Source organism: Podarcis melisellensis (genome assembly GCF_964234715.1).
Source record: "Podarcis melisellensis genome assembly, chromosome: 11".
NCBI classification, from domain to species: domain Eukaryota; kingdom Metazoa; phylum Chordata; class Lepidosauria; order Squamata; family Lacertidae; genus Podarcis; species Podarcis melisellensis.
Genome location: NC_138543.1, coordinates 18,611,661 through 18,634,427, shown reverse-complemented (window position 1 = coordinate 18,634,427; position 22,767 = coordinate 18,611,661). Strand labels below are relative to the sequence as shown.

The following is a 22,767-nucleotide window of genomic DNA, read 5'->3' as shown; positions in this document are numbered from 1 at the left end:
AAGGAATATGAACTTAAAAGTAATTAAAAGAAAAGACAAATTTTGGATAAATACTATGTTAAAACTAAGTCTTTAAAACTGTGATCTAAATTATCTAAAATTAGGAATATAATATTCGAAAATTATATTATAAGAATTGAAACAAGTTAATAAATTGCTGGAAAAATTTAAGATTTTGGAATGCAGGAACGAGAGTTGCGAGGAAGTCCAAGGAGGGGAATGAAATGTGGATATTGGAAAATTATATGTTATTCTGTATGTTCTTTACTGTCTAAACAAAATTTTAATAAATATTATTATAAAAAAAAGAGATTAAGAGAATCATATTTTACCAACTAGGAAGAGATACTTAACAGACCTGGAGAAGGCTATCAACTTAGCAAAAGAAACTGGTTTGATCATTTTAGAAGTCCTCCTTATTGACAAGCCAAAGGCTTGCAACTAGAGAATCACAGAGCTGAGGGAGCTCCTGAGAAGACATTCATCCCTGAGCCAATCATACAGTAGTGCAGTGGAACCTCGAGTTGCGAACTTGATCCGTGCGGGAGGCACGTTCGCAACCCGTAGCGCTGCGTCTGAGCACGCGCGGTCATGATTTGCCGCTTCTGCGCATGCCCAAAGCGCAATTTAGCACTTCTGCGCACGCGCAAGCGCCGAAACCCAAAAGTAACCCGTTCCGGTACTTCCAGGTTTGGCGCAGTGTGCAACCCAAAAACACATAACCTGAAGAATCTATAACCCGAGGTACCACTGTATTAACTATTAAAATAAAAGCTTCAATGGTTTGTGTTTAACATAGAGATTACTTAAATTAACAAAACAAAAAATCTGTCCTACTGTATCAGCCTATGCAGGAGTGAATCCATAGAAGACTGGAACACCGTTATGAAACAAAGCATGAAACAAGGATATTGCAGTACCAAAGAGTGGCAGGTGTTTGAATAGTAAATCCCACTTCAATCAGAGTGGCTTCATCCTTTTTGAAGTTCCCAAGACTCAAGGAATCACAGGGAGGGGGAACCCCAAAATTCAACATTCCCCTGCCCCTCCAGATCAGAGCCAGATTTGTAAAGATCTTACATCTCGGGATGTAAAGGGAAAAATAAAAGTTGCATTCTATATACACATGTGATTTTCTTACAAAGAAAGGACTTTCCTCTTGAGCCTTATGTGCTTCAAAGAGGCTGAGAAAAGCCTGGCAGCTGCTTCAATGTAAACTGAGGACAAACGGAAAGCGTTGATTGAGGCAGAGGTACTCCACTTCAAGCATTTTCCAGCCGCTAAGGACTGAGCATTACTAAAAATAAATGAAAGTGGGTTTTGCGCCTTTATCGTAATCCTCAACTGATATGAGAAGCCAGAAGGAAATGTCTCCACAGAAGTGGTGCATGTTTCACAGAACTGGTCTACATACACAGGAACATGCTCCCTTCTTTGGTCCTCTCAACCCCAAAATGAACATACTTTTCACAGGCAACCTTGGCCCCCCAGATGTTTTGGGACTACAACTCCCATGATCCCTAGCTAACAGGGCCAGTGGTCAGGGATGATGGGAATTGTAGTCCGAAAACATCTAGAGGGCCAAGGTTGCCTATGCCTGAGTTAAAGAGTCTAGATTTTTAATTTTTTAAAAACACATCTCTATAGGTACCAGATGAGCCTCAAGGGGCAAAATTCGTAAGTGGGAAGCAACAACTGATGAGGGCCTCTCCCTAACTGCTACCTACCCCATCTCAGACAGTATGGAAACCATGCAGAATGGTTTCCAAAGATCTTGGTGCAGAGCCAGGTTGATATGAGTATAAATGGTCCTCCATACATTTGTGGATGGTGTGTTGTGGCAAATTGACAAGAAACCAGACTCCTTTGCCGATATATCAGCAGAAGAATTTCCATTTCAGAATGCATATAGATACTTGTAGGGCGGTGTGGGAATTTTCAAAACCCATCTTGAAAGAGAGATTAAAATTCTAAGTCCTTTTTGTTTTGGAAGCCATATTTTTTATCATATAGAACTACATTTTTCTTTGCCGCTTAGAATGCTGCTCCACTTTTAAGACAGGGCTGAGACGGCCATGCAATTTCATCTAAGAAAGGACAGGGATTTCATGCTATTCCTGGATATATTTTTGCTTTCCTGAGCAGAATTTTTAAAATCTAAAATGCTGTCTGTTGTAATGCCAAGTTGTGACTACAGACTTATATTTCATAAAGAAAACCCCAGATTATATTTGCCATTCTCTTCTATTTTTAGGCATCTCTTTTTGGCAAAAAGGAAACAAACTTTGATAACATAGAAAGGGATTACTCTCTGCATTCTATCTCTAAAGTTATATTTTTCCTAGGATAGTTACCATACTTATTGTCTATGGCCAATGCGCTCAGTAAAATACATCACATAATTAGTTGGCACCATCACCACAAAACTGCTCTTGAGAGCTACATTTATTTTATTTTATTCAGATTTCCTCTATAGACACAAGCATTCCACCTTGAATTTGGAGAAGTAAACTCTTGCTCATTCTGCAAAGTCTCAGCAGCTTTTCAATGTGTCCCCCCACTAAACTTGTTCATTTCTGTCAGGGAACTGCCATCGGAGCTAGAGGCGGAGGGAAGGCTCCAGAGGGATGCCGGAGAGGGTCCCAGTAGGGAGAGAGGCAGCCCATCTGCTGGGGAAGGAAATCGGCGTAACACCAGTGGAGAAGGGCGGCAGATGGGGGAATCGGAGAGGAGGCTCCAGGACTCTTCACCGGAGACCAGCGGGGAGAGCACGGGTACTCCGCTGCCCACACCCTCCCTGCGCAGAAGACTTCTGCACAGGGAGAGTAGAAGGAGACTTGGCGTCAAAGAACTTCTTTGCTGGAAGAGGTTCAAGAAACGCCCACTGACGGATTCTGCCAGCGACTGAGACAGCCACGAAGTGAAAGGCTGTCCAGACAGAAAGGGTTCAACCAGGTAACCTAGCCAGGAGTGGCGGCAACTTACGCACGAGCAACCCCTAGAACCATTACAATTTCCAATACATTTTTGTTGTACTTCAGCAGTTCAGTACTGCAAGTTTATAGAAAACTTTTCAGATTGATTTTCAGGTTGATCTGTGATGAATTTTGAAGATTTAGATTTGTTTTGTTTTTTGTCTGCACAAAATATGAAGATTCTGTTCTTGTAAGTACCTCTGAAACATCAATAGCATTTTAATTTATTAAAATAATAATTGAAGGTCTTGGGGGGACCTTTAAAAAGATGCCAAAATAATAAAAGGAGTATATATGTATATATATATATATGATATCAGAAAAACAAATGGGCTTATTTTAGCTTCATAAAAATAAAAATGCAGAACTATGATAATATAGAGAAATGGCTTTCAAAGAATTTAATTAGCACCAACGTTTGCTTAACCAAGTGCAAAATCACCCTTAAAGCTCCAATAAAATAACTTAATGACATGAAAAATTGATTATTTTATTACTAATCTGTTGGTAGTGTTTGCTTTAAAGTACAGTGGAACCTCAGTTCCCGAACGCCTCCGTTGTTGTACGTGTCGATTCTCAAACACCAAAAACCTGAAAGTAAATGCTTCCATTGTCAAACGTTTTTCAGAACCCGAACATGCGACATGGCTTCCACAGAGTGCAAGAAGCTCTTGCAACCAATGGGTAGCTGCGCCTCAGTTTCCAAATGGATTTCATTAGAGAACCGAGGCACAACTGTATTAGGATACTCTACTGTTCAACTGAAAAAGGGTTGATGATTTAAAAAATGCTTGTAAAAATATCTCTTAAAAGAGTTAAATAAATCCTAGGATAATAGTTTCACTACTTCATCAGAACTTTCATGATGAATAATAGAACAAGCACTTGGCCAAAAATACACAATGATAATTAAATAAAGTATTATACATTACAGGATATAGCTTTATTTATTTATGAAATACTTTAAATTCAGCATGACGGTAAATAGATAAAATGCTTGGTGTTTCCTCCCCCCCCCCCGTGCTATGAAGTTAATAACATTTCTTTCAAAAGATTTCTGCCAGAAGATTACACTGAGCAATAGTAGGCACTATGAAATCTAAAATTTGATCTTGAGGTGCATGTTATGCTGCTTCAGTGTGCCTTTGGGCTGAGGCGTGATTTGCTTCATTTCTCCGTACTTCTCAAAACATCTTATCTTTCCCGCTCATGCCATCACATTTATTCTACCTCCAGCCCTTGAAGAGACATTTCCAGCGCCTTTTCATTCAGTGGTTGTGACTCAGCGTTGGAATTCCTCAGGTGGCAATTCTCTAAATAGTGACAGACTAGGGAGTGCAACTACCTAGGTGTAAGCAGGATAAACTGGGCTAGAACTTCACTAAAGACAGAAGACAAGAGGTTTGTGCAAAGGGCACTCTGTTCTGAAGATGGCTCTGGTTAGAGGACCAAGAACTAGGGAGATACAAAGGATGCTAGCCATGAGCCAGAAAGGAGGGGAGGCTATTGGGTTATTCTTTTTATTTTTATTATGTATTTTGTGGTTTTATATCTTCATTTTGTTCTGTGAACCGCAGTGAGACCCCCCGAGTATAGGGCGATATATAAATTCGTTAAATAATGATAATAATAATAACCCAAACTGGTGGAAAACTCAGTAGATGCAAATACCATGTGTGGTCTCTAATGAGGTAACAGCTGAACACTAAAAAAGAGTAGCTTAAAAGGGGTTGAGATGCCTTAGATTCCACAAACAGGTTCAGGTGTTACTAATACTAATTCTTGCATTTATAGATTATTACACAGTGTAGGCAACCCAAGGCCTGGGGGCAGGATGCGGCCCAATTGCCTTCTAAATCTGGCCTGCAGACAGTTCAGGAATGAGTGTGTTATTACATAAGTAGAATGTGTGCTTTTCTTTAGAATGCATCTCTGGGTTATTTGTGGGGCCTGCCTGGTGTTTTTACATGAGCAGAATGTGTGCTTTTATTTAAAATGCATCTCTGGGTTATTTGTGGGGCCTGCCTGGTGTTTTGACATGAGCAGAATGTGTGCTTTTATTTAAAATGCATCTCTGGGTTATTTGTGGGGCATAGGAATTCGTTCATTTTTTTCTTCAAAATATAGTCGGGCCCCCCACATGGTCTGAGGGACGGTGGACTGGCCCACAGCTGAAAATGGTTGCTGACCCCTGGTTTATTTCCTTGAGAAAAGAGAAGTAACTTGCATCCTGATCAGTAGACATCTAGATGATAACACATTGCCCAGAGCAGGGCTGGGCAATATCAGCTTTTCAACATGGCGGTGTATCACCAGCCAAACGGTTTGGCGATATACCGCGATGTTGAAAAAACAATATGCATTGGCCTCTGCCCGTGAGACACTGGGTGAAACTGCCCCAGCTCTCACCTTGCGGCGGTTTTACCCAGGGGCTCGCAGGCTGGGACAACGCAGCATATGTTTGTGCAGCTCAGCTGGGGATTGGGAAAGTCCCCACTTCCCAGCTGAGACAGCTCCAGTGCTCTAAACCACTGAGCCTCTTGGGCTTGCTGATCAGAAGGTCAGGTCGGCAGTTCGAATCCCCGTGACGGGGTGAGCTCCCGTTGTTCTGTCCCAGCTCCTGCCAACCTAGCAGTTCGAAAGCATGCCAGTGCAAGTAGATAAGTAGGTATCACTGCGGCAGGAAGATAAACGACATTTTCATGCGCTCTGGTTTCTGTCACGGTATTCTGTTGCGCCAGAAGTGATTTATTCATACTGCCCACATGACCCGGAAAGTCGGTTGTGGACAAATACCCTCTCCCTCGGCCTAATAGCAAGATGAGTGCTGCTCATCCATAGTCGCCTTTGACTGGACTTAACCATCCAGGGGTCCTTTACATATCTCTGGTGAAACCACCACCGCCACTCGTGAGTCCCTCTGCTAGCAGTGCCTGCTGGAGGAAGGGAGTTTTGACTCCCTCCAGTGGATCCTGCTAACAGAGGGACTCAGAAGCGTTGGTGGTTTCACCTGTGATATACCGCTGAGTGAAGTCAACATTGCAGTCTGCTCCTCATGGGCAAAAAAATCTATATATCCCCCCACAGAGTTAGGAGATATGTGACTTAGAAGTTTGGAATGGATGCAAACCTGACGCAAAGCCAGAGTCTTATACTAGATGTGAACATAGGGTGGTATCCATGCATGGGCTACTCATGCAGTGAGAGTTTCCTCCCACTGCTCCCACCCCACACATCCCCTAAACCTGTTCTGAGGGTTCCCCCAACCTGCCAAAACAAATTTAGGGGGTGCAGTGGCGTAGAGCAGGCAGGAGACCGGAAATTCTTACTGCAGGCATGGCCAAACTTGTCCCTCCAGATGTTTTGGGACTACAGTTCCCATCATCCCTGACCACTGGTCCTGTTAGCTAGGGATGATGGGAGCTGTAGTCCCAAAACAGGTGGAGGGCCAAGTTTGGCCATGCCTGTCTTACTGTGTGAGCAGACATTGTTTCATGTACGCAACAACTTAGGTGAATCCTACTCAAATAAAATGGCAGTGAAACACACATTTATGTGAGGCACCGTCAACTAACTGGACAAAGATTATATATATATATATATCAGATATATAGCAAAAAGCCAAGAAGCAGATCTGAAGGAATTCATATAGTAAATAAACAGGGAATGAATGATGGATTCGGAGATGGAGATGTAAAAAGAAGAATTGCCATTTGCTTGGGAGTGTCTAAAATTTGTTTTATTTCGTTTAGGCACATTGGTACATTAGCTTGTTTCACCTTCATTGTATGTGCACTATAAAACACTGAGCCAATTAACACAAAGTTAACTTACAATTATGAGTAACTGCTCATAGAATAAATGGAAGTTAAACTATCAGTGCTCCTTACCTGTCTTCACTGAAGCGACGACCAATCAAGACTTTGCATTTTTCTTCAGGTAGACAAGCAGCCAGAAGGGGTACAGTTCGTAATACTCTACTTTCCTTCAGTTCATATGATTATAAAAACAAAACAAAGAGATTTACGTCATTCTTTGAACACATGCAAAACTGGATTTGCCTGTATTATAAACCTGAAAACACTACGACTCACAGGATAAGGAAGAAAACCTCTAAAAACCATTATCCCTTGGCAAAATAATGGTATACCTATCCCCAAACAATTGGGTCCAACCTATTACCAAGCAAACATATACCTGAACTTGTACAAAGAAGGAAAACAAAAATATTCAGGAAATTAACCACACATACCTATATTTGTATTTACAGTATTTGTGCAATGCCTAATAACCATGTGCTGTGTGAAGCTTGCAACAATAATGTGTGTTGATTGGGAGATATGATATACAGTATAACATAACTATTTCTAGCTGGCAGAAAAAATAAAGTGAAGGAAAGTTATTTCAAACTTAAAATCAGAAATATCTGCAAACCAATAATCAAAAGAGCTACAATGAAAGAAAGGAAGTATGTACAGTGGTGCCCCGCAAGACGAATGCCTTGCAAGAGGAAAAACCCGCTAGACGAAAGGGTTTTCCGTTTTTTGATGCGCTTCGCAAGACGAATTTCCCTATGGGCTTGCTTCGCAAGACGTTTTCGTCTTGCAAGTCTTGCAATTTTTTTCGCTTTCCCCCCCTTTTCCTAAGCCGCTAATAGCCTTTTAGCCGCTAAGCCCTTAATAGCCGCTAAGCTGCTAAACCGCTAATAGGGTTGCTTCGCAAGACAAAAAAACCGCTAGACGAAGAGACTCGCGGAACGGATTATTTTCGTCTTGCGAGGCACCACTGTACTAAACTGCACTATTTTTCTCATCACAGGAGAAAACAGCAAACAGCTTGAGCAAACACAAAACAAGTAAGCTTTAGCATATAAAGTTAGAGACTGTCGCTGAGGTTGGTAACAGCTTTAAAAGTGACTGGATTTCACAGGGCTTAAGCCAGTTTTCACTTGCGTTATTTCCTGTTTGCTGAGCTAACTTGCTAGTTGAACCTTTGCATTTCCCACAACATTACTCACCTCAGCTGGATGCTGGATGATATATAAACAGGTGGAGACTTTCAGTGGGTGGACTGGCAAGAATGGACACAAACACACCTTCTCAGGACGGCTATAGGATAGAAAGGAGTAGAAATATATATATTTATAAGGTAAAGGTACCCCTGCCCGTACGGGCCAGTCTTGCCAGACTCTAGGGTTGTGCGCTCATCTCACTCTATAGGCCGGGAGCCAGCGCTGTCTGCAGACACTTCCGGGTCACGTGGCCAGCGTGATAAGCTGCATCTGGCGAGCCAGCACAGCACACGGAAAGCCGTTTACCTTCCCGCTGGTAAGCAGTCCCTATTTATCTACTTGCACCCGGAGGTGCTTTTGAACTGCTAGGTTGGCAGGCATATATTTATAGCAGGAGTTAATACATAATGCAGTTTTATTATGTAACATGTGCATCTTTGCCTGAGTGCTTTTCTGCTACGTTTGAAAAAACCCAAACAACTGTGTGGTTCTGTAGCGCTCTAAAACAAGCAAACAGACTCTTAGGTGAAAATTCAGAAACACTGAAGAGTTGGAAATATTTGACTTGTACACGCACCCTCCAAGCATAGTAATTTTTAAACTTGCCTGAACACACCAACTTCCACCGATATAAGACCATGTGTTCAGAAACCATACCTATCATTTAGGGTTAATCTACAGAGCACTGCTTCTGCCCTTACGTTTGTCATTGAGGATTGTACAAAAGAAGAGCTCAGAAGTCTGCATCTACCATTCATTCATTCTTCACACCAGAGAAACTAAATGAGGATGAATGGTTCCAGCAACGTGTTCAAATCCTTGCCACAAAGGTCATCATGTAGCTTTCAGCAAGGCACCATCACTCAGTATGGCATAGATGTCAGCACTGAACCAACACATTGTACTGCCTGAGGTGGAATAGAAAATAGCATCTTCTCTCCCAAATCTTGGAGCATAGTATACAAGGTTGGCCAAGTTATTTTCCTCCAAGACGGAAAATCCCACAAGCACTTTCTCCCAGAAGTGAATAAATACATCAATAATAAATTATGTAACTCACAATTTGCTCACTTTTCATAACACATAAAATCACTCTGCCCAATAGCAGGGTCGGCCCTGATAGTCCTACAGAAAGGAAGTCCATAATGTCTTAGACGTTCTTAAATTTATATCCCACTTTCTTTCAGTGGAACACCATGTGATGTACACAGTTGCTATGACTTTGTTGAACTGTATTAATCATTTTGATAAATAATTTCTTATATTTTCTGATATTTTGAATTACCGCACTATGACTTTATGGAATTGCGCAAATCATTTTGAGAGATTTGTTGTTAATTTGCTTTATTGTGTTTGACAGTATAGTGGTTGTGAGCCACTTGGAGCTTGGAATTTGTCACTGGAAAAATGGAATACAAATATTTAAATCAAATATAAATCTCCCACCCAGGCACAGAACAGACACAGAGGTACTTCAGCAAGGTATTAAGATTTTGTTGTACATCTGGAAGGAGAACCTATACCTCTGAGGGTCTTCTAGTACATTTACCTGAGCGGGAGGGGGTGGTACAAAATGCTGAAGATGGCAGATCTACAACTTTCCAGCATGGGTTTTTAGGGAGCACAGAAAGAGGTAGGTGTGAAATTGACATTCCTACCCCTAGCATAAGTGCTTCCACTCACCCAGCAGATTATTTGGACCCAATCCAACGTCTGTAATATTAGAAAGCAGATGTTTCTGATTGAATGATGGCAGCAGCTCATTTGTGATTCAATCAGAAGTCATGTCACATATTGAAGGAAATCAATTTCACTAAACAGTAAAAGATACTTAGGAGTTCAACAGCCCAAAAGAGAGAAAGTGAGAGAAAGCCAAACGCTACAAAGTCTGAAGATCAACACACACCTTATGAATTCCTATAGTAACTTCTATAGTTACTGCACATTTTCTGTTCAAATACAATCTCATTAAAGAAACATCCAGTGGTGTTAACTATTTATGCTTATACTTACATTAGACAATTAAAATTATATTTGTTTACCATTCTAAGAATTCAAGTAATCTCAGCTTGCAATTATGGCAACAGGCAGTTATTATATGTTCATAAATTATCTACACATCTCCCCCTCCCCAACATATATTATTCAAAACCAAAGATCTAGCATGAAGATTTGCAGTAAGTCAATTCACTGTTTTACTAACTTTTAGAATATATGAAGAAACAACGCATAATGGCTCTTTTCTGTCTCTCATACACACAAAATCAATATTAAATAACATGATTTAATCAGTAGTGTTCAGAAATAATCCATTAATGAAATAGCAGTATGAATCAAACCTTCCCCTTTGCTCAGATACTTGGGAGGATTTCATGGTCTCCTAAAAAGAGAGAGCTGGATTTCTCTAAACATGCATTTCCATTAAGTGGCCAGATAGCTCTGGGACCCAGACAGGCTTGACCTTAGGTAACTAGGATTTTGTAGATCAGAACCACATAGAAACTAACCGGTAAGCAGAAATCTTATTCACACTACTGCAATGTGTTCTTATCCTGGCATAAGCCCCCAGCCCAGTCAATGCCTGGCTTGCACATTTGCTAAGGGCAGCTTTCACAGAGATGGCTGTGGTCATCAATTTGAAATGTTACTTAAGCAAAGTAAAACATCAGCCAGGAGAAGTGGCAATGCAACAGAATCCCTAGTTTTTTAAGGGGTGTGTAATCCTTTTCAGAAAAGCCATATGCTTGGAATACAGATCACACAGACCTGTCCTCAACATCTCAGTTACAGTGGTACCTCGGGTTATATATGCTTCAGGTTACAGACTCCGCTAACCCAGAAATAGTGCTTCAGGTTAAGAACTTTGCTTCAGGATGAGAACAGAAATCATGCTCCGGCGGCGGGCTGGAAGCCCCATTAGCTAAAGTGGTGCTTCAGGTTAAGAACAGTTTCAGGTTAAGAACGGACCTCTGGAACGAATTAAGTTCTTAACCTGAGGTACCACTGTACTGAGGTTTCCAATCCTGGAAAAGGATTATAATTGCATTCAGAACTTTCCTTCAGAGCACTGTGGTGAACATGGGAAGGTCTGAAATGGAACCAGCAAGTGTGGGGCCACAACTTGTATCCTCCAGGTTTTAAGCCTACATACATTTGCCTTGAATGCATGGATATGTATCCAACAACAGCAGCAAGAATACTCATCGCAAAGTATTGGAAGACACAAGATTTACCCACCCGGGAAGAATGGCAGGTGAAGTTGATGGATTACATGGAATTGGCAGAAATGACTGGCAGAATCCGAGACCAGGAGAAGAGTCGGTGGAAGAAGATTGGAAGAAATTTAAAGATTATCTACAGAAATATTGTAAAATTAATGAATGTTAGAAAGATGTTGGAATGAAGTTACATGGCTTTAGCAGAAATGCTATAAAAAATTAAGTACAATATATTGTAAATGGATTAAAGGGGAAAATAAGGTTAGAATGTGTTAAGATAAATTATAGGACAGAAAATTGAGGAAGATGGAAAGGATTTGCTGAAACAATCAATTGAAGTGGAATACAAAAAAGGGAGGTGCGAGGAGGTCGCTGAAACAAGTAAATGGAAGATAATAATATTGAAAGTATTGGATGTGTTTTTAATTGTTTTTGTCTTGTTTCGTTATGTATATGAAGTGTTTTTGTTTCTGTATTGTATTGTATTGTATTGTTATGTTTAATTCTTTTTCTTTTCTTTTCTTTTCGTAATTCTTAAATTCTTAATAAATATTTTTTTAAAAAAATATGAATGCATGGATATGGATATTGTTGAATAAGCCCCTTAACTGCTCTGAAGAGCTCCACTAGATGGTATATAATGAAGGTGTCATGGGCCCAGAGCAAGAATCCTCAGAGGCAGAGTCTTCTGACAATGGAAGCGCTGAGGAGGAGATGGAGACTCTCAGTGGTCAGCCCCATGTGGAGTCACTCTCAATGGAACCTGTATCTCTTTTCCTGAACCACAAGGAGACACTCTTGACACCAAACTCTGCTTCTTGGTCCACAGGCTCCTCAGAGGTTCAGGAGACCCGAGGAGAAATCCTCACAGCTTGAAACTCCAGGACACAGAAGAAGGCAACAACTGTGAAGAAAGACACCAGGCCCTTTTGCTGGCCAGATATAGCATTTGGGGATACAGTCTCTAGTTAATGAATACCTAATCCAGGATTTATGGATCTGCCAGTTGCTGCAGGACACCACATGGATACTTTCCGGCCTCAGTTGCGGGATTACCGTATTGGCCCGAATATAAGCAGCACTTTCCACCCCAAATTCTGTGCGGCTTAAATTTGTGAACTTACAAAAACTGGCTTTTACGATATCACTGTTGAAACAGACATATGGTAAAACGTAACAAAACAAAATGTTTTATTGCCGAATTGTGAGCTTGAGACTGTTGTGCAATTAATTCTAATGTCATTCATCGCTTTCCCCATATTTTACAGTGCAGTATTGATTTTTTTATTGCATTTACGGTGCTACGAATGTGTGTTTAACTCACTTGTGGGTCCTCTCTAGTACCCGTAGGATTTTCTTCTACGTTTGCCATTTACAGGTGTGAGTGCCTGCAGAATTTCAAGGGAGTGGCTTATATTCGGGTATTGTCTACCCCCCTCTTGAATTTTAAAGGTGTGGCTTATTTGCAGGTGCGGCTTATATTCAGGCCAATACGGTACTAACTGTGATTCTGAAATCCTTTCCATGGTTCTTCTCCAAGGTCCTGATCCTGCTATGTCTCCCCTTCCTGTCTCTCTGGAATCCTGGGACTACTTCCTCATTTTGGCCATCCATGGTGATGGCCGTCCTCATGGATCTGGACATTAAGGAAAGGTGAAAAATGTCTTCACCACTGTCACCTCCACAGAGTAGGCATTCAAATAGGCTCTAAGTTGTATTTGGCTAAACCAGGGATGGGAAACCTGTGGCCCTTCAAATGCTGTTGGAGGAACTCCCTTCAGCCCCAGTTAAAAAAGGTAAAGGGTAAAGGGACCCCTGACCATTACATCCAGTCGTAACCGACTCTGGGGTTGCGGCGCTCATCTCGCTTTATTGGCCGAGGGAGCCAGCATACAGCTTCCAGGTCATGTGGCCAGCATGACTAAGCCACTTCTGGCGAACCAGAGCAGCGCACGGAAACGCCGTTTACTTTCCCGCTGGAGCAGTACCTATTTATCTACTTTGACGTGCTTTCAAACTGTTGGTTGGCAGGAGCAGGGACCAATCAACGGGAGCTCACCCCGTCATGGGGATTCGAACCGTGACCTTCTGGTCAGCAAGTCCTAGGCTCTGTGGTTTAACCCACAGCGCCACCCACGTCCCTTCAGCCCCAGTTAGAATGATATAAATTCATAAATTCTTTGGTTCCAAGCTTTGGTCTATTGTCCAAGTGCTAATTCTTCTAGTATAACTTACCCTATGGCAAGTGAGTTAAAGACTCAAAAGGATATGTGTTAGTTGGGTTCTTGAGCACAAGTGCGCATAGTAGTATTTCTCATTTGTGCCATCCTTTTTGCTCTGTTTATGGTCCTTGCTGAATTAAACAGCACAAGCACACCAGGATTTCACTCTCCTAGAAATTCGTAGTGAGGGAGTTTCAGATGCAAGTAGGCTACATAACATGGCTGGCTGGCATAGTCTGGAAAAACTGGCACAATTTCTGTTATGTATATCTAAATTCCAGGGAGAGTAGGAAAGATGCAATCAGACCTAACGATGCACCACAGACAACACTTTTCATGGTCTTATATGGATTGTAAATGTTTCCCTGAAGTGGTACGAAATGGCCAGAAACAGCAGGCATTTGGAATTCCTCTACGGTGGCATGAATTATCAGGATTTGGGCCATCGTCCGCCCATGGGCCTTATCATGTGGAGGCCTGTTCAATAATATTGATCCCTGCTTCCTTCACACTGCAGTAAATATTGATTAAAGCCTTTGTAAATTATACAGCTTTCAGTTGAGCCAAGTCTAGCTTGTAATAGTCAGGTATGATGACATTCATAGATAAGAATTTTATATTCTCTCCCACTCCTGAAAGATTTTTCTTCAATATGATATAATATGAATGTCAAACAATGATAAAAAGTGTGTCCAACCAGTTTCCATCTTGTTTCCCTTCCTTTCAAGTGAAGCCAGAAGGCCCCCTGTTGTGGAGATTCCATCTAAGATCAGCATAAGTGCAACAGTCATTCCAACACTATTGTTTCTTTTCGTTCCATCTTCATCGTACATGTTTGATATGTACAGAATGCCTGGCTGATGTTGGCAGCAAGATGAAAGCAAGTGAAAATGAATCCAGGAGGTAATTTTGGGCCATATTCTACGCAAGGCTGCCTTCAGTTGGAGGCTGGAGCCAATTCCTAATACTTATGAGCCAACTGTTTTAATTGGCTGTTTTATCGCATTCCCTTTTTTCCGTTCAATTTGTGCTGCTGCAAATTTTAACTCTGTAAGCTACCTTGGTCCTTGATTGACAAAAGGGTGGGAGTATGAACGTTAAAAATGAATACATCGCATAAGAGCCATAATGAATTATTTGTATCTGTCTAGACAGCAAAAGAGATAGGGCAGATCCTATCCCTATTTCTCAGAAAGGGAATCTGAGGAATTAAGGCAAATAGTGGTGACAAAAGACAAAGTTCTAAGATTGCTGACAAATTAAAAATGGACAAATCATTGGCATTCTCCTGAGTTCTTTAAAGAATTGAAATGTAAAATTGCTGATCTTGTAACAAAAATGTGTAACTTATCTCTAAGATCAGCTTCCATACCCAAGGACTGGTTGATGTAACATTAATGCTTGAAAAGGGAACCAGCCAGAATCTGGAAAACAATAGGATGGCTAGCTTAACATCTATTCCAGGAAAAATGGTGAAAAGCTTTATAAAATATAAAAAGCCTATAGAATTCTGGCTGAAGCAGAATCAGCATGGCTTTTGTAAGGGTAAACCCAGTCTCATTAACCTTTTAAAGATTTTGATAAAAGTATCCCACCTTATTCCTGTGATCATAATATGTTTTAGCTGGTTTTTAGTTCTGAATTTTAAATTGCTGTAACCTGTTTTGGGATCTATTGGTGAATGGCAGATCATCAAATTAATACAGTGGTACCTCGGGTTACATACGCTTCAGGTTACATAAACTTCAGGTTACAGACTCCGCTAACCCAGAAATATTACCTCGGGTTAAGAACTTTGCTTCAGGATGAGAACAGAAATCATGCTCCGGCGGTGCAGCAGCAGCAGGAGGCCCCATTAGCTAAAGTGGTGCTTCAGGTTAAGAACAGTTTCAGGTTAAGAACAGACCTCCGGAACAAATTAAGTACTTAACCTGAGGTACCACTGTAATGATAACAACTGTTCAATATCATAGATCAGCCAAGCAAAATCATTTGAGAAGGGTGCAATGCAGGGGTTTAGATTAGATGATGCTTATGGTCCTACAATTCTATTCAAGGCTGATGAGGGGTGGAGTTTGGGAGGTGATATGGCTGGAGGAAACTTCTGAGAGTGAACTAGAAAGTTCTGGAAGGCCATATTAGGAGTCCAAATCTGAAGTTCCCAGCCCATGTTATAATTCCTTCAGGAACTCTGTAAATATTTGTGCTTGAAAGTTTGGGAAGTGATAAAAGCCTTCTCTAAATGAGCTATTGTGGCTAGTTTTAGGAAACAGGAGTTGTATATATGTGCTAATCTCTCAGTACAGCTTAACCATCTAGATCATAAAATGGTTTTAAGCACCAAAACCCAAAGGGATAATCCTGGTTAGAACTCAAAAGGATGTTTACTAATTCCCATCTTCATATAAATATTTTCCAACTGCAAACTCTATCATTAGGACACTTTTCAAACACAGTTGCATATGGCTCGTTTGAAGCTGGCAGTAGAATAATATGATCACAGGTGTACAGAAAAACAGAAACTGGGGAGAAAAATATTCAAAACATTTCTTGTTTCCAATGTAATAACCATCAGAAAATTATATGAAAAGAATGGGGGAGAAATCAGAGTTACTGAATGATGTTTCTTGTAAAAATTAAAAACAGGCATAAAAAACACTGAAACAGGTGCTCACAATCTTCAGCTCAATCTATTCATAGGGATATAATATGCATCTAATTTCCGACATAAGAATGAGATTGTAGATCGTTTTTTTTCCTCTTAAATGAATGATTCAATAAAGTGTGATATTTGAAAATGAGCAGGGAATTCTCTAGAGAAAGCCATCCATTTTTAATAATCCAATTGCCCAAAACAAGAGGCTTGTGTGTTTCAAATGCAGTTGATGAATATGAGTCAAAGACAAGCAGGAGAGTGAATTAACTGTTAAAATTCTTTTATGTTGCATCAAGCTTGCCAATCTGCCACCTCTATCATATCCATTCTCAAATCGTCATTTGAGACATATCGCTTCACTTTGTGCCCGGTAGATTTGGAATCACTTTTAAGATTACTGTCATTTTTTGAGCGGGGGCGGGGGGAGTCCTGTGTGAGCTACAAGGAAGCAGCCATAGTCCCTGAAAATGAAGCCCTTGCAATCATACTTGCAAGACTACCCTTACATACACAAGGGGCAGAGGAGGGGTTCCACTAGTTGGTTCTGCTCTTGCAACCCCTGCTATTCCCCCTGCCCACATCTACATGTGTTTGGGCAAGGTCTGAAGCACAGATTCTGCTCTACATACATGGGAACCTGGTCTGCATGATTTGGTTCTAAATCATGATGGGAGCCAACTGCGATGGGCACGTTGGCACTTTTTCCTCTCACACCGGTGGGCCCTCTCTCACTCAGATAAATTGCCCCCACCTGACTGAACAACCCTTTGCCCAAAGGTTTCTTTTCCTTTCCTCTTATAATTCTAGCCCTGAGTATCCTGCGGGGGGACCTTTGTGAGGGGATAACTAGTAAGTTGGAGTCTCAGACAGGTTTTCTTTAAATAAACAATGAAGATTTGTATAAGGCAAGATAGTATATAACACACACTAATTAAACTTGGGTTACTTCAAGAAAAGAGTGTGATTTCACTTTACTTCATCCTCAGTTGTTTTTGAATTACAGTGGTACCTCTAGATGCGAACGGGATCTGTTCCGAAGCCCAGTTCGCATCCCGAAGCGAACGCAATCCGTGTCTGCGGGTTGCGACTCACTGCTTCCGTGCATGCGCGTGATGTCATTTTGAGCGTCTGCGCATGCGCAAGCGGTGAAACCTGGAAGTAATGCGCTCCGTTACTTCCGGGTCGCCACGCAGCGCAACCCGAAAATGCTTAACCTGAAGCTACTTCAACCCTAGGTATGACTGTATAGGTTTGGTTCCTTTATACGGCGATACTTTCTTTCAGGTATCCACCCCCTTTAACAATCCTGTTCCTGAGGTACTTTAAGTAATAGACCAAAGGGCTCTCCATATCACCTCCCTTCACTGGGTCTGGGAGTTTCTTCTTTTCCTTGGAAGAATCTCTCCCCTCCAGACTAGATTTGAGTTCCAAGCAGGCTGTTCCTTTCCAGCTCCTACTTCTCCTGCCTCAACCTCTGTCTCCCAGTAAAATTCCAGTCTATTCCTCCTACAGGACACCACACTCTGTCCTTCACGGTGGAAGTTGTTTTTTTGATCCAGAAGCAACTCTTTCTCCCATTCACTCTTTATTTCTCAACCTGTCTCCCTACCTATCTTCTAACCTCTCCAACCTCAATTCCAACCGTCCAAAACCAACCCTCCTAACTCCCTCAACTCCTTAACCAACCCCCAACTCCTAACTACCTGTCTCTCCTCAAATCCTCTCCTTTTAAACTCTCCCTCCTAGAATCACGGCCAATCAGAGGCTGCCATTCATTAACCATTTGCTGGTAGGGAAAGAAACACTTGTTGATTCAACCTGTCCAGCAAAACCAACTTTTTCGTCACACCAACACATTTAAAACAGATTCTTCCTTTCAGACTTTCCCACCAGTGCATGGCAGTAGGCCACCAAGCACAGCCTCACTGCTCTCTCATGAGATGAGAACCATGTGAATATGAATGATTGAACAGGGCTAGAGACAGCCATATAAATATACCAAAAAAAGGTATACACAGAAAAATTGAGCAAGGCGGTGATTTGAGGAAGATGGTTTAAGGGTGGAGGTCAAGACTAATGGCAGAGTAGTCTAGACACACTAAGGTTTTCTGCAAAGTGAATTGCTATTCACTCAGATGTCTAGGGCAAATACAGGAGAAGGGTTTCGCATCTTAAAAGTTCAAAGAAAGGAACTGCTTGCTGTCAGTCAGGATTCAATGTCCATTTAAATGTTGTTTTCCTTTTAAGCAAAGAAAAGGGTGACAACTAATGCCAGCTTTGATCCTGATTCTTCTCTCGTTGACACCTAGCCTGACATCATCAATTCACTTCTCATTACTCCCAAAGATCCATCAGATTGTAATGATTTCCAGTCACAATTCAACAAGTCCAAATTGGGACAAATGTGGCAAAATGTCTACAGTAGTAGAGTGTCACTTACTGAAGTTAATAACAGAAGAGACACATAAAAGTACATCCCCACTGGAAAGGCCTTTAAAGCAGCCAATATATTTCCTGATGAGTTTAATATTCGTGCTCAACTTTTAGGACATCAAAGTCAGCTAATGAACTCTAGGGAAGGAAGGACGGTATTAAATTACTTGAGCGGCTGCATTAACTATCTACATCAGGCAGGGAGTATTGGTTGTGGGACCACAGGGTGAAGCAGACATTATCGTACCGAGGCTTACACAAAACTCAGATTTGGGATGGACCCTGGGAATCTGGCTACAGCTATTCCCCTTATTTCAGTAATTATAACTGAGGTGATTGAGAATACCAACATAAAAAGCTTCTTTGGTGTTCCTAAATAGGTAAATGAGGGGTCTGCAAGGCACACAATTACAGACCCTTGAAAGGGGAAGCCAAGGTTGCTGTATCCCACCCTGGGATATATTTTATGACGGCTGGATAGAACTTTCCTAAATAAGAAAGCGAGCCACTGGATGTTCTTAGTCTCAAATCAATGCAAGCCCTTCCTAGTTACGTATGGGTAAGTAGCTCTGAGGCTACTGGAGACACAAGTCTCCATGGATATAAGTGGAGCCTCGTTCCTGACAGCAGAATACAGAAGAACCACATTTCAAGCTTATGTTTAAATATAAGATACACTAGATAAATCATCTCTGCACAATTGGGAGCATAAATATATATATGTCTTTGGGCTGCATTTTAAAATGTTATGAGGGAGGAAGAGAGACAGATGTCTGGAGGAAAGCAGAATCTGCACTGAGGAGCAGGCCACAGCCGACAAAGGCCAAGGTGTCCATTAATTCAGGCTTGCCACAAATAGATTGCCATCAGCGACTGGGGCTGGCCCAAGGCAAGCATGTGGTGCCTCAGTGCCTCTGATTTGCATCATAATCTGCAGTATGTCTAGCTCTTTAAAAAGAAAAAAACGTTCAGTTCTGTGTTCAATGAGCTCAACAACTTAATACCTTCATGTCAGAAGTCTCCTGATTTGTTCTGTAAAGACATCTGTTGTTTGTATCTTTTTTGAGTTGGTCAAGACTCAGTAAATTGGGGATAAGGAAGCTCTGGCCCTCCAGGAGACCTAACTACCTGTCAGCACCAGCCAGCTGAGCCAATAGTCAGGGCTGATGTGAAAGGCACCTGTGCAGAAAATTATGATAATCAGAGGATTGATTCTGAGTGCAGTCCAGAGATAATCTGGAAGGAGCTTTAATCTTCTTCTATTTACCTTTTCCTTGCTCTGAGGCCCTCCTGGGGAAAGGTGCAAAGTAATTAGCTGTCTGCATTTGCTGCAGAAGCAGCTGATAATGTCTTAACTTGCTGTCCAGGTGGAGGTTAAATGCATCCCAACAGCACTGGGAGAAAACATCATTAAAACTTTGTGTAAGTCTTCCATAACTCCATACTCCAGCTTCACCCATGATAAGGTGTGAATTGCCATGTGAGCTGCACCTATGGTGCCACAACCATATTTTGGAGAAAAAGAAGGGAAGATAAATCTGTACAGAAAGAGAAAGTGAGGAAAATGGGTAGCAAGTAAAAAGTTAAAATAGTATGTAAGAAAAATATAAAAACGGGTAAAGGGACCCCTGACCATTAAATCCAGTCGTGGCTGACTCTGGGGTTGCGGCGCTCATCTAGCTTTATTGGCCAAGAGAGCCAGCATACAGCTTCCGGGTCATGTGGCCAGCATGACTAAACCACATCTGGCGAACCAGAGCAGCACACGGAAACGCCGTTTACCTTCCTGCCGGAGCGGTACCTATTTATCTGGAGCAGGGACCGAGCAACAGGAGCTCACCCTGTCATGGGATTCGAACCACTGACCTTCTGATCGGCAAGTCCTAGGCTCTATGGTTTAACCCACAGCGCCACCCGCGTTCCATAAAAGCGGGTGACTTGTTATTAAATACAGTCTACCTTGGAAGTTGAACAGCTTAGTTCTTGAACATTTTGGCTCCCGAACGTCGCAAACCCGAAAGTGACTATTCTGGTTTGCGAACGTCTGATGGGGCTTCTAATTGGCTGCAGGAGCTTCCAATGTTATTTGGAAATAACAAATATGTTATTTCCACAAGCTTCTAATCCCTGCAAAATGGAATGATGAATTTGCTATAGAATGGGAAGACAAACAGCTATTTGTCTGCTTTGCAAAGAACTAGTGGTAGCACCCAGTTTAGATACTGATAGAGTTCAAAAGCCAAATTTCTTTTATTCACTCCCACAACCACGAATCCCTTTAAATTCATGTCCATTTCAAAATAAGTTCTTTTTTTAACTAAGCTGCCTGCCAGCCGGCTATTTCCTGCAAACTTGGGCAGCAAGAAGAGCTTGCAGCATTTTTAGGTCTCCTGATTAAGGCCAAGGTTATGCTGAAAAAACAAAAACATCCTCTTTGTTATGTACTGAAGTTCTCACCCTGGGCCAGCAGAGGGATACTGTAGATAGTTATGCAAATGAAGGATCGAAAAGTGATGTTCAGTGATTGGATAGTTTTGTATGCAAATGAAGGATCGAAAAGTGACGTTCAGTGATTGGATGGTTTTAGAAAATGGCAACAGTTACATTTGTTCTGGAGCTCTATATAAGCAGGCTGACTGAGCTACTCAGTTTAGTTCTGTTCTGACATCTGAATAAAGAAGAGCTGTTTGAAGAATCACTGTGTCGTCTGCTATGTTCGCCCACAACTTAACACTCTTGTTTCTAGGAACAATAGATAAGGCTGTGCATACTCGCACAACAGCATTTAGGTCATAATTCTGAGGCCTTGGAATGCCATGGCTCCCCACCATCACCCCTTTTGCAAACATGGTTTTAAGAAAAGGTGGCTGATCCTGACAATCTGAAGCCATGAGATGATGGGTCCCAATTAAAATTTAAAACTAATCTAGACCCAATCAAAATGGAGTCCTAATTAGTATGTCTCAGTCAGGGCTACTTCAAATCTAGCCTAGGGGAACATTGCCTATCCATCGCTGCAAAGAACAAATCGTAACACATTATTTACTCGAACATTATGATGACAGAAAATCTGACTAAGCATTTCTTCACTCTTCCATTCCAATGACCATTTGATAGAAAGGGAACAGAGAGGGGGAAATGGGGGGAGAATTAAATAAAGAATAGAAAGAACTCTACGTTATGGGTTCTATTGGCTCATTTAAAAAGAAAGGATTTATGCGGGTAATTTCCATTAACAAATTGTAATGCAAGTTGCCCACAAGTAAAAAGGGAACAGTGTTATGATTACTTGAATTATGTCTATATTTTAATTGAATGGCATTGGACGACACCAAGAGCACTAAAAACCAATCTCATGCCAGGGACATTTGCTAAAGTTTATTGTTTTTTGTTTTTAACTTAGCTGGGAAAGTCAAGAACTAATGAACCTTAGTGTTGTCATTTTTAATGCATCTTGCTTAGTTGTGTGAGTTGACTTAGTGGTGAGCATGACATGATATACTTATTGTCTTCATTTTGCTGAACAAGGTGTAGTGCTAATGGTATTTAAACATAGCCATTAAGAACAATTCATTAATGAAGACTTTAGAGGATGTTTCTGTTCCACACATCACCACCAGCACCCGCATTTCTAAGAGCAGTGTGAGTTATCAGACAGCAGTTTGTGGATTTTGATGGCAGCAATATTCACACTGTCAGATACGTTTTTCAGAGCACCAATAAAATAAAATAAAAATCACAGAAAGGGAATTGGCTGAAATTCCCAGTTCCCCTCTCAGAGCTCATATGAACACAAACGTACCTTGGTTTTCGAACAACTTAGTTCTTGAACATTTTGGCTCCTGAACGCCGCAAACCCAGAAGTGACTGTTCTGGTTTCTGAACTATTTTTGGAAGCCGAACATCCGATGGAGCTTCCACAACTTCCAATTGGTTGCAGGAACTTCCTGCAGCCAATCAGAAGCTGCACTTTGGTTTCCAAATGTTTTGAAAATCGAACAGGCTTCCAGAACGGATTCAGTTCAACTTCCAAGGTACGACTGTACCTGAGAGCATAAGAAAAGCTTTGCTAAATTAGGCTAAGTGTCCAGTTTCCATATACGTCTCATGCACATGGAATGTTCCATTTAGATATCAAATCTCATAGCCCTCTCCCCTTTATGTTTTAGGCTGAAATTCTGTACCCACTTACTTGGGAGTAGGCCCCTTTGAACTCAACAGGACTTATTTCTGAGTAGATAAGTAAAGCAGC

At 41.4% G+C, this 22,767-nt stretch overlaps 1 protein-coding gene across 1 annotated transcript in view; it reads right to left on the bottom strand.

Moving 5' to 3' along the window:
* DTWD2 (DTW domain containing 2) overlaps positions 1-22,767 on the bottom strand; it is a 96,289-nt gene that overhangs the window by 42,735 nt on the left and 30,787 nt on the right. The window contains exons 2-3 of the mRNA XM_081930765.1: positions 7,993-8,083; positions 6,866-6,960 (exon numbers count right to left, since the gene is read on the bottom strand). Coding sequence (XP_081786891.1) covers positions 6,866-6,960; positions 7,993-8,083 — 186 coding nt within the window. The remainder of the gene's footprint in view (positions 1-6,865; positions 6,961-7,992; positions 8,084-22,767) is intronic.